Here is a 15,972-nt window from a genome sequence, read left to right as displayed (position 1 = left end):
AAGGTGTTACCTCTCCTGGGTGGTTTTTCTTTTTGTCTTATGCTTTTGTCATTTCCTCAGTTTTTCTTCAGTAAGATATTTGTAATTAAAAAAGAGACATGTTTTTCTAAAACACTGCAATAAATTAGGGAAGAATGAGGCCAGGTAATATAGGATTTCTTAAGACAGTTGGTGTCAAAAAGGCTCTTTGTCTTTATTGGGCAAGGATTCTTCCAGCCCAGGATTCACTTGATAATCTTTAAAGATTTGTCATCAGAATCTTGGCTGTCTGCATACCAGTGCCAAACAGAAATACTGAGACAGTTATGGAGGAGAAAGACAGACTGGCTTTATTACTTTGCCAGGCAAAGGGGGAACACAGTCTGCTAGCATCTCAAGAACTGTGTCCACCCCCACCCCCGACCCCCAGTGAGCAGGGAATATAGTCAGGCTGAGTATGTGATAAGGATCAAGGTAGTAACAGTTGTGTATTTTTTCTTCTGCAGGGTCCTAGGTGGTTCATCTTCTAATTTTGATGAGTCCCTGTCTCAGGTGGTTTTGTTGCTGCTGCTTTGATTAGCAACTCTTCTGCCCTTTGGAACTCAGAGAAGGTCATGGAGGCCAAGAGCTCTGCCTACAAGGAATGGGGGACAAAAGGACCTCCATGGCCCGGAGTCCCACAGGGCCCTGCTCAGCATCAATTCTACTTTTCTTCTCTGGATTTTCTTGTAATTACATCTCTACCCCAAGTATAGTATATATAATCACAGAGTTGCAAAAACTCTCTTTCAAAACCCCAAATGGAGGTAATGGGGAAGATAAAAAGATAAGTGAGAGGCAGGCAGCCTGGGTAAATGGTTCTGACACTGTTGGACTGGGCCCAGGGCACCGTGATGGTTCATTGGGATGAAATGCAGGCATTTCTCCAGTGTTCATAAAGCAAAAGAGATAAAATTGAGTTAGATTAATCAGGAATCACAATCTGCATTACCCACGGTAACCGCTAACTTACCACGTTTTTTTGCCTAGGTTCAGTGGGGTTTGGTGTTCAAGAGATCATTTCAGGCAGTAAACTGGCACACTTGTCCTTGACAAGTGTTAACACTGACAGGTGACAGGCACTGTTGATAAGACTCGACTTAGGGCCATTAAGAGAGTTTGTCTGACCTCTTTCCAAGTAACCACCCGCTTTGTTGCTGTTGTTCAGTCCCTAAGTTATGTCCAACTCTTTGCAACCCCATGAACTGCAGCAAACCAGGCTTCCTTGTCCTTCACTGTCTGCCAGTGTTTGCTCAAACTCATGTCCATTGAGTTGGTGATGCCATCCAACCATTTTACTGCTCCCTATAAACCTACACAGCATTTTAAAAACCAGCGACATTTCTTTGCCAACAAAGGTCCGAATAGTCAAAGCTATGGTTTTTCCAGTAGTCATGTATGGATGTGAGAGGTGGACCATAAAGGCCGAAGAATTGATGCCTTTGAACTGTGGTGTTGGAGAAGACTCTTGAGAGTCCCTTGACCTGCAAGGAGATCCAACCAGTCCATCCTAAAGGAAATCAGTCCTGAATATTCACTGGAAGGACTGATGCTGAAGCTGAAGGTCCAGTACTTCGGCCACCTGATGCAAAGAGCTGACTCATTGGAAAAGACCCTGATGCTGGGACAGATTGAGGGCAGGAGGAGAAGGGGACAACAGAGGATGAGATGGTTGGATGGCATCACCGACTCAATGGACCTGAGTTTGAGCAGGCTCCGGGAGTTGGTAATGGACAGGGAAGCCTGGCGTGCTGCAGTCCATGGGGTCGCAGAGAGTTGGACACGACTGAGTGACTGAACTGATAAAGTGTGTCACAATTGGTGACTGTATATTTGTTTCCTAGACTTCCCCACCAGACTGTGAGTTCCGTATGGCTCTAGGTGGGTTCCACCACCAGGATCTCTCACCTAACTTGGCCTGCAAAGTGGGAGTTTCCAGCTACTATGGCTTCGCCCAGCCTGGCACCTTACAGTGCCCTGCTCCAGTTGGCCCCGCCCGCCGCCTCCAGGCCTCTCCCCGCCCCGCCCCTCTGGGCTTACTTCCGGGATGCTTGAGGGAGGAGCGGGAAATAGGGCACATCGGACAAACTGCGCCTGTGCACAGTGCACCCTGCGCCGGCGCATTCTTGACTGTTCCCCCTCGGCCGGACATAACGGTTCGCGCGCGGCTCCCCCGACCGGAAGTGGAGACGAACTGTCGCGGGGTGCGCCCGGCCCGGCTCACCGCCTGGCAGTCCCCGCTGTTGCCGCCGCCCTCGGCCACTGCCGAGGCTTTCCACAGCCGCCATGTCCGCCAGTGCCGTCTACGTGCTGGACCTGAAGGGCAAGGTACCAAGGGCTCCCAACCCTCCGCGTTGCCAGGCAACCGGCGGGGCCTCGCCCCGTGGGGACCCACCCTGTTGCTAGGTAGCCGTCCAATGGGAGCCACCTTGGTCTTAGGCAAGGAAGCCGTTTGTCCTCACCGGAGGACTCCACCCTTTTGCTGGGTATCCAGGAACGGGTCTTAGGACCGCGAGACCTGCCTTGTTGCCAGGTAACGCGGTGGGCTGCCGCAGTTGCCAGATAACCGACTGCACGACCCTCATCCCCACCTCTGTGGGTTGGCGGTTTTAGGCCTCTTTGGAGGCCCGGGGCAACCCGAGGCGGTGGAGAGCGCGGGCCGCAGCCGGCTGGGAAACCAATCCTGGAGCCAAGGGGCTGCGCGACCCTTGACCAGAGGTGGTGAAGCGTGTCGGGGACAGTGTACCTTCGGGCCAGTACCGCTCTCTGGGATCTCGGCCCGTTTTCTTTATGCAGCGATTTTTGTGTATTAGTCCCTGAAGCAATTTCTTAACGTTCACTGTGACACTGAGTTACAAGGGCTAGGGGAGGTGGTTGGCGGGAGTGCTATTTTCATGGAGGGAGAGACCGAAGCACAGACACAGTGCTCACGGCCACATCGGTCACAGAAAAGTGGCGGGTCTAGGAGCTGAATCCAGAGTCATTTGTTCATTTAGCTGATAGTTGAGGAGCACTTACTAAATGCCAAGCAGGGTGCTAAGCCTTGGGCTGCCTTTGATGAGCGAAACCAGGGTCAGTCCCTGAACCTTGGCCTTCTGGAGCCCACGATCTGGTGAGTGAGAGGGATACTCATCTTAAAAAGCACAAATAAAGGTAAATTGCTGTGGTGGAGCAGTGAGGATCTAATAGAGTCAGCCTCCACTGGGGATAAGGAAGCACTGCCCAGGGGGAGTGACAACCCTGCTGAAATATGAAGGAGCAGCAGAACCCTAGGACCCACTCCCAGGGGGCTTTTCTGGGGGGGTTTCTAGGAAAGCTTTTTATAGGAGGGATCTTGAAGCCTTTCAGAAGTGGCCTGCTGCCTTCCCTCAAGTCTGTCCTGGCTAGAGGGCAAGTGATACCTGGTCTCTTGCATTGAGGAGTAACAAGAATAGGACAGTTTGTTGTTGTTGAGTCACTAAGTCCTATCCGACCCTTTTTGCGACCCCATGGACTGTAGCCCACCAGGCTCCTCTGTCCATGGGATTCTCCAGGCAAGAATACTGGAGTGGGTTGCCATGCCCTCCTGCAGGGGGTCTTCCCAACGCAGGGATCGAACCCATGTCTTCTGCATTGGCAGGCACGAACAGGCAGATTCTTTAGCACTGAGCCACCAGGGCTTCCTATAATAGGGCAGGGCCAACAACATTTAACCAGCCCCACATCAGTGAGTGAAGGAAACATGGGTGCCAGTCCCAGGTGGAGTGGGCAGGAGTGTGCCCAGAAGCAGTAGGGAATGAAGAGCTGAAATGCCTGCCCTCGCTGCCTCACTCCCCACCCCCAGTACTTTCCCAAACCTCCCTTAAGTGGGTTGCCTTCCTTGGATGCCACCCAAAGTCAACAACTAGTGAGGCCCTGTGTTCGGCTCCCTTCTGAGGACGGGAGGTTGAGAAAGTTGAGTCCTTGGAGGCAAGGAAAGACACAGGACACCCCAGGGGTGGGAGGGTGCAGTATTCCCTGAGTTTTTGTAGCATGTTTGTTTGTTTGTTAATATTTATTTATTTTTAATTGGAGGATAGTTGCTTTACAGTGTTGTTTTGGTTTCTGCATATATCAACATGAATCAGCCATCGGTTTACACATGTTCCCTCTTGAACTTCCCTCCCACCTCCAACTCCCCCACCCCATGTAGCGTGTGTTCTTGTTTCCTCCCTGGCCACCATGTCACCAGAGGTCCCATAGGCCACCTCCTCAGATCACTCATTCTTCCAGCGAACATTTCATGAGCACCTTGCATGCCGCAGGTTGGGGGCTGAGCTCAAAACCTGCCCCTGCTGCTCAGTTGCATGACCTCGGGCCAGCGTGTGAACTCGCTGAGCAGACACACGAGACAAGCGCAGCACCACCCATGGTCCACAGTCGCCATGGCCCTTGAGGTCTTGTAGGCGAGGTGCGTGGAAACTGACAGATCCAAGCAGCTGCATGGGTCCAGATGATCAGTTAGCCACCACAGCAAGGTCAAGGCCCTCAGGTAACCCCGTTGCCCAACCTCAGTGTGGGCTGGCCGGATAAGTGGTTACAAAAGGCTTCCTGGAGGAGGGAGATGCCAGCGCTGGGCAGGCGACCAGGTGGCAGTCAGGTGGACGCACAGGTGTCACACTAGGCCCACGGGGTCAGGGGCAGCCCGCTGAGGCTGGGTAGTCGTGGGTAATGCTGGAGCCTGGAGGATGGGACCCAGAGGGCCGTGGGTGAAGGGGGTCCAGAGGGGAGAGTGGGAGGAGACCACTTTGATCCCAAGAAGGAACAGCTGCCATGAGGAGACTGTAGCCTGGGAGAAGCCTGATTATATGTGTCTTTCAGAAGAGGCTGCCATGGGTGGGTTTGCCTCCCATCCCCCCTGACCACCCCGCATTTGTTATTCCACTCCCCTTGGGCCTCGTGTTTTGAAAGTCTGCCTTCTGCAGAAACTGCGTTCAATAAAAAAGGAAGGTAATGGGACATCAAGTAGATTCTCATCCACACGTGTACCTGCCAGCCAGCACCTCTGATCTCCAAGGAAACCAGCGGGGCCACATTGAGCTGATGGAAAGCCCTCTAGGACGCTTCGCTGCCCTTATCTTTCTCACCTCTCTGCAGCTTCTGGCACCATTACTCTGCTCCTCAGCAGGCTTCCATTGGCCTCGTGGTTGCTGTGTCTCTGTTTCCCCCGTTTCTCTCACTGCTGCCCCTTCTCTCCTGCCCGCCCCTCGGATGTTGGCTCCTCTTGCTTGGGCCTGGCATGCCTCACATACCGTTGCTCTACTTGGGGTAGGCTTTGACTCATTCATTCATTCCTTTTTTTTGGCCATGCCTCGCCACCTGCAGGATCTTAGTTTCACGAGCAGGGATTGAACCTGTATCCCCTGCAGTGGAAGCACAGTGTCTTAACCACTGGACTGCCAGGGAAGTCCCAAGGGGCAGGCTTTGATTTCTGTCCCTGTGCCAATGACCCCTGAATTTGTACCAAAGTCCGGAGCACTCATCTGGAGATCCGCGGGCTGTCAGGACACCCTGGAGGTCTCACAGCTGTCACAAACTCGGCATTTCCTCAGATGAGGTCTGCACCACCCCCCAGCCCTGCTGTCTCTCTCCCTCTCAGGGAGTGACACCGCTATCCACACAGGTGCCCATTTAGAGACCTGGGCATTATCCTGCCCTTGTTTGCCTCACCACCACGCTCAGTGCAGAGACATTTACTGAATAGCTGCTATGGGGCCAGGGTCCGAGGCTGCCCTCACTGTACTTAACCAGTGCTCCTAGGTACCCACCGTGGGCTCTGCCTCCCATCCCATGGCTTTAGCTCCACTGGCCCCTCTGCCTCTATCCCACCTGTATCCTAAGGGCTCAGTTTGAAGGTCACACCCTTGCCAAGTCTCTCATCTCCCTTCAAGCAAATAGCTCAGTGCAGGGACCCTGTTTGTCTTGGTCTCCCTGGTGTCCCCAGGCCCTGCATAGTGTATGGCAGAGAGCATGAGTGAGTGGGCCTCTGCAGCCTGTGTGATGAAGGTGAGCAAAATATATTGCTCCCTGCTCTTTCCTCGGAATATACTGGGGCCTCAGGGGCTCCATGCCAATTGAATCCCCCAAAGTTGGATAACCTGGAGTAGAAGCTGGGCTTCAGAAGCCCAGGAGAGCAATGTTTATTGAGTGGAAGTGGCCCTGCAGGGATTGAGAAGTGGGGTTAGAACCCGGGCTCTCCTTTGTTCACTGTGACCTCAGGCGGGTGGTGCCACCTCTCCGGACATCGCTTTAAAAATATCAGTCCACTTCATAGTAGTGGGGATTTATATGAAGTAGTATATACTTCTGGCAAAGAATATATGAGAGGGTATGTCATAGTCCCTGGGCCAAGTACCCATAAGCTCACCCACTGGGTGCTGGGTCTCTAAGAGGCCTTCCAAACAGCAGTGAGTGCACAGGGTCCCTTGCCCGTAGGCCACAAAGGATAAACTAAGAAAGGAAGGTTCTTTCTCGGTCACTCACTTGACTACTCTCTCTCTCTGGCTTGCAGCAGTAAGACAATGTATTTTACAAAACGAAGATTCTGTGGGAAGGAAATGGCAACCCACGCCAGTATTTTCCCATGGACAGAGGAATCTGGAGGACTACAGTCCGTGGGGGTCACAAAAGAGTCGGGCACGACTTAGCAAGCATGCAGCAACAAAGGTCCTGAGGCAGGCAGTTCCCAGGCTGGTTGGCTCAGTGGTGTCATTCTTTGCACACTGCTGCGTCCTGCAGCTGGCTGTCCTCAGGGATGCACGCGAGCAGCAGCTGCTCTGGGCAGCACCTCCAAATAGAGCCTTGCTCACCGTGGTGTAGCTCACACTCCCTTCTCTTTCCTTCAGTGAGTTACGTGTAACTGACTGCTCATATAAAGCATATCATTTGATGAGTTCAGTCATTGTATACTCCCAGAAAACCGTGGGCACACTGTCACTTCCTAAAGGTTCCCCACACCATCCATGTCCAGCCTGTCCCCAAGCAGCCACTAATGTATCTTCTGTTACCATTTCCCAGCATGTGTTTGTGTAGGTGGAATCACATTCCATTGTCTGGTTTCTTTCCCTTTGCTCAGTGATCCTGGAATTCCCTCCTGCTGTCACCGGTCTCAGGAGTCATTCCTTTTCATAGCTGAGCAGTTTTCTGCAGTGTGGTTGGACACAATTCTTGTCTCCACTCACCTGTTGAAGGATGTTGGCATTCTCGGCAACCTGAGTCTACTTAAAATAATGCGCTGTGAGCATCCGCACATGTGTCTTCATGTGGATGTCTGGTCTCCTTTCTCTTGGATAAATAAATACCTAAGAGAGGAGTGGCTGGGTTATAAGCTGATTTTAGCTTTCTGAGAACCTGTCAGACTTTACCAAAGTGGTTGTCCCATTTTACATTTCCATCAGCAGTGATGCTGCACATCTGGACCCATGAGAGAGAGATGAGGAGAAGGGTTTCTTTTCAGGTCACGGGGGATCTAGTAGGTGTGCACACTCAGCAGTGTCCCTCTCCTGACAGAGCCAGAAGAGCAGGGTGCATGAACATGGAAAGGCATGGAGAAGGTCTGCATTGAGAGCCTGCAGGACCTTTAACCTGGTCTCCCCGTGATTCAGTGCTGGACTCTTGCCCCACAGCCCCCTCCCATGGCCCCCATACAAGGACTCTCAGTAGCCCCAGTAGATGTTCACGTGGGTATGTGCTGTCCTTGAGGAGTTCCCTGGGGCGTGGAGATCAAATGGCCCTTTGATGGACAGGCATGACTGGGGTTCCCAGGAGGGCCAGAGGCTGGTGGAACTCGAGGTGAAAGTGCCTTCCCTCTCTCCCACCCACGCAGGTACTCATCTGCCGGAACTACCGTGGCGACGTGGACATGTCAGAGGTGGAGCACTTCATGCCCATCCTGATGGAGAAGGAGGAGGAGGGCATGCTGTCACCCATCCTGGCCCACGGGGGAGTCCGCTTCATGTGGATCAAGCACAACAACCTGTATCGTATCCCTTTGTTGGGGGGTGGGGGAGATGGCTCCTGTGTGGGCTTGTGTGTGCGTGTGTGCACACATGTACACACGTGTAACTGAGAGCTGCTGTCCGCAGGGCTGGCTGGCTCAGGCCAACGGGGGGCCATCAGGCACAGCCCTGTCTTCTGGAGCTCCCTGCTGCCTAAGGATAAGTGTGACAGGTCCAAGGAGCCAGGACAGGTTGCTTGGGGAGGGAACATCCCAGTGGAGACCTGCAGGAAAGCCAGGTGTCTGCCACAGGTGTCTGCTGGCACGAGGCATGCGAGGCCTGGGTGAAGTCTCACTCGGCAGCTGCAGTGGGGATGACTGGAGCCCTAGAGTGGGGTGCATGGTAGGAGCAAGGCCCCGTGGTCAGCAGAGTGTGTGCTGCAGGGCCCTGTAGGAAACCACCTGGATGAAGTGTGTTGGGAAGTCTTGGGAGGGTTTCAGGCAGAGGGCTGACACGGTCTGATTTGCATTTTCTGCATTTTCTCTGGCTGCTGAGTGGAGAGCAGACTTCAGGGATCAGAAGTGGACATGGGGAGGTGGGGGGGCGCAGAAGCCTGGACTGTGAGGGGTGGTGGGATACAGAGAAGGGGAGAGGTTCCTCCCCACCCTGCCCACATCTCAGAGCCCCCTACGCTCAGGCCCATGGGGAGGCCTGGCTAAGCCAGTTCCCATCCAGGAGGGCTGACCGGCCATCCCGTGGCTTTGGCCAACCCTTCTAGGTGCATTCTGGTATCTACACTGCTGCAGGAAGAGCCTGGCTTCGCAGCCCACAGCCCCGTGCTCCGGTCGCCATGTGAGTGGAGGCAGGTCCTCACCTCCCCCCGGTCCAGTGAAAGCAGTGACCCCTGCTTGCAGCGCTGTTAGTGTCAGCTGAGCTGTGGGTGTGCAACACGCCCAGCCACCGTGGGCTCTGTCCCCTTTTCCATGTTCTTGGACACAGACGGGACCTTGCTAGTGAAGGTGTGGTCCACGGGCCAGAGCATCCCCTGGGAGCCTTCTGGGAATGCAGAATCCTGGGTCCATACAGCCTTGCCAGGTCAAAGCTACACTAGAGCAGGGCCATCCCTCGTGATGTGTGTGCACGTTGCAGGGTGGAAGGTGTTGGCCCCGGACGCTTACCCACGGCCCTGAGGCCTGGCTCCCTGCAGTGCACCTCTGTTTCTTCACCTCTCTCTAGAGGGGGCAGCTCTGCAGAGTGTGGCAGGCAGCCCATGAGCCAGGAAGAAATTGTCTGAGAAGCTGCCCTGGGTCTGGGCATGGGTGCCCAGCTGTGGGGGGTTGGGGAGTAGCGGTTCCGGCTCAGCAGGAGCCATCAGACCAGTTCCCAGTGGGGCTCTGGTGCCCATGCGTGGGCAGCCAGTGAGGAGATGGCGAGGGCTCATCCCTCTGGATGCCAGTGCTCAGCGCACCCTGCCTGAGTGGGCATCTGCTCACCTCCAGCCCAAGTTCCATTGTCAGGTGGCAGTCTCCAAGCCCAGCCAAAGGGTTGGAGGTGCCCGTTGCCCCTCCTTGGAAAGCACCTGGAACCCATGTTACCTGGACTAGGGAAGCCAGCACTCCCCTGATTGGCCCAGCGTCCATTTCCTGAGGTCCTGTGCTGGGCTGGGATGAGGCTGGAAGTGGGATGGAGATGGCCCCTTTCTCCCTCCTGCCTCCACAGCTTGGCACTGGGGTGGCCAGGGTGCAGTGCAGAGGAGCTGTTCTCCCAGGTGATCAAGCCCTTAGGGAAAGAGGAACAGGAAGTTCCCAGTACGCACTGACCCCAGGAGCTGGGGACACGTCCCATGTCCAGAGTGTGTGCCAGTTTACGCCTCACCTCGGTGAATCCACTTCCGGGCCCCTGTTAGGCTGTTAGCGTTGTTCAGTTGCTAAGCCATGTCTGGCTCTTGGTGACCCCGTGGACCGTTGCCTGCCAGGCTCCTCTGTCCATGGGGTTCTCCAGGCAAGAATACTGGAGTGGGTTGCCATTTCCTGCTCCAGGGCATCTTCCTGACCCAGGGATCGAACCCACAGCTCCTTCTTGGCAGGTGGGTTCTTTACCACTGAGCCACCTGGAAGCCCATGGGTGGGTGAGAAAATGGAGGCTTCATTCAAAAGGTTTGCTTCAGGGGGAAAGACACAGGCGCGAGCCAGAATCGGCCCAGGCCGGGGAGCCCGGAACCTCAGGAGGGTCTTGTAGGTGATGGGCTTTGGAGGAGGGCAGATTGTGCTCCTGGTTTCCGCTCCAGGATGAGTCATGCTGCTCTCCTGGGACTGCTCACCTTACTGAAGTGCCCTCTGCCATACCTCGAGCTTCAGCCCTCCGCTCAGGCGTCACCTCCCCTGGGCAGTGCCCCTCACCTGGCAGCTGCGATGGGTTTCCTGTGCCCCTGCTGCCCCTCTGTCAGCTGAGCACCCCCTGGGAGCCGGGACCACCCCTGTCTGTGACCACAGTGCCCAGGCCTGGCTCAGACCAGGAGCTGGGGAACCCTGAGCGCCGAGTCAGCGACTGGGGGCGGCTCCAAAACATGCAGGGGACGGGAGTCTGGGAGGTGGCAGCCCTACCTCTGAACGCTCCTTAACTGTGGCCGCCGTGCAGTGGTCGCCACCTCCAAGAAGAACGCATGCGTGTCGCTGGTGTTCTCCTTCCTCTATAAGGTGGTGCAGGTGAGTAGAGGCACAGGGGCCGTGAAGGGTATCCATCGCCCTGCCCTTCGGTGTGCCTGCTCATCTTGGCCACCTGAGGGCCGTAGCGTCCCTGGGGGAGCTGGAACCCCAGGAAAAAGACTGAGGGAGCAGGACAGGTGTGCCCCCAGCTGGCTGTGGAAGGCTGGAGAGTGACCCGCTGAGTCAGGGATTAGGGAGGTGGGTTAACCAGGAGGAGGGTGGAGCTAAGTTCTGCTCAGAATCTTCTTGGGGGAGCTCTAAAGGCACAGTGGCCTGAGGCCCCACCTTAGAGAATGGTGACACATGCCAGGCCCAGCTGCCAGCGAGATGGGGAGACAGAGCAGCATGTGCAAAAGCCCTGAGGCAGAAGTGCCTGTGGTGCCCAGTGTTCCGGGACAGAGTGTGGAGCTGTCAGCAGGGTGGCCGGGCTGGACTTCAGGGCAGGGCTTGCTGCACAGGGCCTAGTGAGGCGTTTAGATTTTGTTACAAGTCTGGTGAGAAATGGTGGACGGCTTTAAGCAGGAGCCTGACAAGACCTGATTTAAGATCCTCTCCGGCAGCTGAGTGGGAAAAGAACCTAAAGGCAGCAGGGAGGAGGGGGTGGAGGGGCCTGGCTGACATAGGGCTTTCATGGGGTTGAATAGAGTGGACAGTCCGACCCAGGAGGCTTGGGGTCTGCCCAGGAAAGCTTTCATACTCCAGATGGTGTCGTGTGTAGCCTGCTTAGCAGTCTCCTCTGCCCCACAGTGGGGGGTGGGGCGGTGAGGACACGGGGCAGGAGAGGCCCCACGTGCGGGCTGAGGGGCAGCCAGCATCCCCAGGCTGTCGCGGGCTAGTCGGCGGTATTTGTGATTTCCGAGGAGCAGCCCAGCAGTTGCAGTCCTGGGGTGTAGAGATGGGGAAGCGGGAAGGAGGAAGGTTCTCCCAGCAGTGACTGGCGTTGCCTTCCTGCTTCCTTGTTTGTGCTCCCGAAAGACCTTCTGTCGAGTTGCTCTTCCCCTTGGCTCCCCTGGTGCCCCTGCTTTCATCATGTGAATTTTCTGTTGAAATGGGGCAGGCTTATCTGCAGGCACAACTGTACAGACTGGGGTTCAGGGAGGTCACAAGAGGCCTAAAGAGCTCCTTGTCCTGTCCACAGGGGCCTTTGTCCCTCATCTGAATCACTCCTGATTCAGAGGCAAAGGGTCAGGGTGAAAGAGAAGCTGGGAAGGGGCCCCAGGCCTGGAGGTGTCTGTCAGGGAGAGGAGGAGAGTGGGCCTGCAAGGTGTGGGAACTCGGGCTTCTGAGCAGGTTTCAGTCCCCTGCACACCCCCAGTCTGGCTCGCGCGTCACAGACAGCCACTGCTGTCCGCCTGCCCACATTCCCTGAGCCCAAGACCTCATCCAAGCACCCCTGGGAACCAGGCAAACACAGCTTGTGAACAGAAGGGCTATTGGCAGGGGCCTCGGGGCACGAAGTGCAAATGAACTTGTGTAGGCGTTCATCCCCTCCTCATCTCTCCTGTCACTGATCTGCCTCCCATGGCAACACTGCAGGTATTTTCAGAATACTTCAAAGAGCTGGAGGAGGAGAGCATTCGAGACAACTTCGTCATCATCTATGAGCTGCTGGATGAGCTCATGGACTTCGGCTACCCCCAGACCACAGACAGCAAGATCCTACAGGAGTGAGTGGCTGGGATGGGGCCCGGGGACGGGTGAGTGGGGGTCAGGCCAGGGCTATGTCATGTGTTGAAGTCATGGGCAGGTTTGGAGGTGCAGGAGGCAAATGTGTAATCACGTCGCTGGTCCCCTGCCTGTCTCCAGCCCACCAGGAGTTTCCTAAGTTCCTGGGGCAGCTTTGGGTCCTTTTGCACTCAGCATCACTGCATGGCATGAGCACTTTTCCTGTTGCTGGGTCTTCGTTTCCGTCCACAGACGTGCACTCGGTGCTGTGTTTGTAGGGAGTCGCCTGCCGCTGTTCTGTTTTTGTTTTTAACATGCTTGTTTAGTTTTGATGGCTTTGGGTTTCAGTTAGGACACGCGAGGTCTTCCTTGCAGCACGCAGGCTTCACTCTAGTTGTGGCATGCGGGCTCCAGAGCGAGTGGGCTCTGTAGTTTGCGGCCTGAGGGCTCTCTAGTAAAGGCACAGGGGCTTAGTTGCCCCGTAGCCTGTGGAATCTTAGTTCCCTGGCCAGGGATCGAACCTGCGTCCCCTACGTTGGAAGGCAGATTCTCAACCACTAGACCACCAGGAAAGTCCCACTGCCTTTGTTTTTACTGTCATAAATGAGATTGTGATGAAAAAGCTCCCTTCTTTGGAATCCTGTGCACCAAATAATGGTCACCATTGATTAAGCACGTCTTGGGAAGCAGGCCTCTTGTGAGAGCTTTTTTCCATTTCACTTAGAGCTGCTGTCTTCCCATCTTACCGGGGAGCAGAGGGGCACTCAGAGAAGCCATGTGACTTCAGCACACCCCACATCTGTTGTTCCCCAGGTGTCTCAGTGGTAAAGAATCCACCTGCCAATGCAGGGGATGTGGGTTTCATCCCTGGGTCAGGAAGATCCCCTGGAAGAGGGCATGGCAACCCACTCCAGTGTTCTTGCCTGGGAAGTCCCATGGGCAGAGGAGCCTGGTGGGCTGCAGTCCACAGGGTCAGGTGGCACATGACTTCTGACTAAATAGCGAGTGGAATCAGGGTCACCAGGTCACTCTCCTAGGGAGGTCAGTCTCCTCTGCATGCCCAGCTGGGAAGCATTTCATGCCCACTGCTTGTTTTCTTCACCAGTGCTGGCTCCTTGCTGCCCTGAGACTGAGAACTCTGTACTCATTGTAACTGAAGAGTGTGTTGGGGTTTTCGAAATCGTGATTTTGTTGTGTTAAATGGCCCCAGGTGAAACCAGAACCTGCCTCTCCTGGCGCCTGCTACAGGGAGGGGCTGTTTTCAATATGTCAGTGCCTGAGCCAGCTAACTCTGAGCCCGGGCCCACAGGTACATCACTCAAGAAGGCCACAAGCTGGAAACGGGGGCCCCGAGGCCCCCAGCCACTGTCACCAATGCAGTGTCCTGGCGCTCGGAGGGCATCAAGTACCGGAAGAACGAGGTGTTCTTGGATGTCATCGAGTCCGTCAATCTCCTGGTAGGCTTCCTTTTCTTTTTTAAAAAATGTGTCTTCTTCGTGATTGGAAATAAAGCAAACTTGACTTTTAAAATTAGCAAGGCCCTGAGAAACAGTTTCTGTGTGATAGCAGATCAGCGGGATTCATTAGGGACTCATTGCAACACGAGCTTGTTTTACCTTCATTAGTTTTTGTTCTTATTTAGAACGAACGCATGCATATCATTTAAAAAAAAATGTCTAGGGTTAGACAGCCAAGAGCTCCAGGACTTCCTGGTGGGCCAGCGGCTGACCCTATGCTACCACTTCAGGGGGCCTGGGTTCGACCTTGGTTGGGGAACTAGGATCCTGCATGCTTCCAGGCAAAAGTAAAACAATAATTAGAAAGCAGGCAAGTGCAGGGCTCCGCAATCTGAAAGGCCACATCACAGAAGGATTCATTGTCATCTTTCAGCCCCTCCTGCTGTAGGTTTGCAGACAGATACTGTTTTGTGTAAAACTGAGAGCGTAAGGTGTAGTTCTCCTACAGCTGGCTTTTGGAGTTGCTTGGGGTTTGGTTTGTACTGTTTTGTGCATGTTTGTTTCTTTAGTTTTATTTATTAAGTTATTGTTAGTTGGTAACTGACCACATCTTCTGTGAATTTGAGCACATGTACAAACTTGTGTACCCATGATCATAACCGGGCAGCAGAACAGCTCCATCCCCTCAAACACCCCGCCCCTGCTGCCTCTCAGTAGCCACACCCTCCCACCTGTCCCGCCCCAGCAGCTGCGCCTGCGGATCACAGCAGCTGTGTCTTTTTGAGATTGTTGTGTGAGTGGAATCATACAGTGTGTGTCAGTTTGAATCTGACTTCTTTCAATATATGGCCTTGAGATTCATCCACGTTGCTCTGTTTATCCAAATTGTATGTCTTCTTTGGTTCATTTATTTTATACTGTGAATCACAGTTGGTTCATCCATTCACCCATCAAAGGACATCTGGGTTGTTTCCAGTGTTTGGCAATTGTGAAGAGTTGCTATGAGCATTTTCTGTATAGATTTATGTGTAGACAGAAGTTTCCATCTCTCTAGGGCAAATACCCAGGAGTGGGATTGCTGGGTCACCTGGTAAGTGTATGTTTGACTTTATAAGCAACTGTCCAACTGTTCTCCAGTAACATGTTTGCGTTTTCACCAGCAGTGGATGAGAATTCCAGTCGCTCCACATCCTTGATCAGCGTTTTCATTCTTGTCATCCCACTAGCTATCGTGTTATGGCTTTCATGTACATTTCCCTAATGGCTAATGATCTTGCTGTATGCCTCTTTGTCATCCATATATCTGTGGAGGCATGTCTTTTCATGCCTTTGATCATTTTTAAGTTGAGTTTGTTTTCTGATTGCTGAGTTTTGAAAATTCTTTGTATTGGATAGTCTTTTTTTTTTTTTTTCTTTATCCAATGTGATGTGTAATTTGCAAATATTTTCTCCTGAGTCTGTCATTTTTCATTCTGTTGGCATTTCTTTCACAGAGCAGAAGTTTTTGAGAAAGTCCACGTATCAAGTATTTAGGGACTTCCCTGGCAGTCCAGTTGGTTAACACTTCACCTTCCAATGAAGGGGGTACAGGTTTGATCCTGAGTTGAGGATCTAAGATCTCACATACTTCTCAGCCAAAAAACCAAAACAAAACAGAAACAGTATTATAACAAATTCAATAAAGGATTTTAAAATGGTCCACAGAAAAAAAATATTCAGAAAAAAACCCCAAATATCAAAATTTTAAACTGATTATGCTTTTGGTGCCATGTCTGAGAACTCATTGCCAAACCCAAGGTCACATAGATTTTTCTCCTGAGTTTTCTTCTAAAAGATTATAGTTTTATATTTAGATCTATGATCAATTTTTAGTTAAATTTTATGTAAGGTATGAGGCTTATATCCATTTTTTGCACATTGAACAATTTTTTTCCTTGTTCTAACATCATTTTTTTAAAAAGATTATCCTTTCTCCATTGAATTGCTTTTGCATTTCTGTCAAAAATTAATTTGCTATATTGTACAAGTCTGCTTCTGGTTTCTGTTCTTTTCCGTTGATCTGCGTACCTGTTTCTTCACCAGTACCACACAGTCTTAATAACTACCTTTATAGTACGTCTGAAAACCAAATAATGTGATCCTCCTGACAGTCTTGTTTTTCAAAATTGTTTA

The 15,972-nt window shown here is 53.0% G+C and overlaps 1 protein-coding gene across 4 annotated transcripts in view; it reads left to right on the top strand.

Moving 5' to 3' along the window:
* The first annotated feature begins 2,125 nt into the window (after positions 1 to 2,125).
* Positions 2,126 to 15,972, top strand: part of AP1M1 (adaptor related protein complex 1 subunit mu 1) — a 29,874-nt gene continuing 16,027 nt past the window's right edge. The window contains exons 1-5 of one of the 4 annotated variants that reach the window (XM_061421746.1): positions 2,126 to 2,346; positions 7,862 to 8,018; positions 10,611 to 10,678; positions 12,215 to 12,345; positions 13,653 to 13,800. In XM_061421746.1, coding sequence (XP_061277730.1) covers positions 2,305 to 2,346; positions 7,862 to 8,018; positions 10,611 to 10,678; positions 12,215 to 12,345; positions 13,653 to 13,800 — 546 coding nt within the window. In that variant the 5' untranslated portion in view covers positions 2,126 to 2,304. Of the gene's footprint in view, positions 2,347 to 2,639; positions 2,737 to 2,883; positions 3,131 to 7,861; positions 8,019 to 10,610; positions 10,679 to 12,214; positions 12,346 to 13,652; positions 13,801 to 15,972 lie in introns of those variants that run through there. The other 3 variants (XM_061421748.1, XM_061421747.1, XM_061421749.1) reach the window with 3 other exon arrangements.

The sequence above is a fragment of the Bos javanicus genome, chromosome 7 (genome assembly GCF_032452875.1).
Source record: "Bos javanicus breed banteng chromosome 7, ARS-OSU_banteng_1.0, whole genome shotgun sequence".
Classification (NCBI taxonomy): Eukaryota; Metazoa; Chordata; class Mammalia; order Artiodactyla; family Bovidae; genus Bos; species Bos javanicus.
This window is presented reverse-complemented; position numbering and strand designations above follow the sequence as displayed.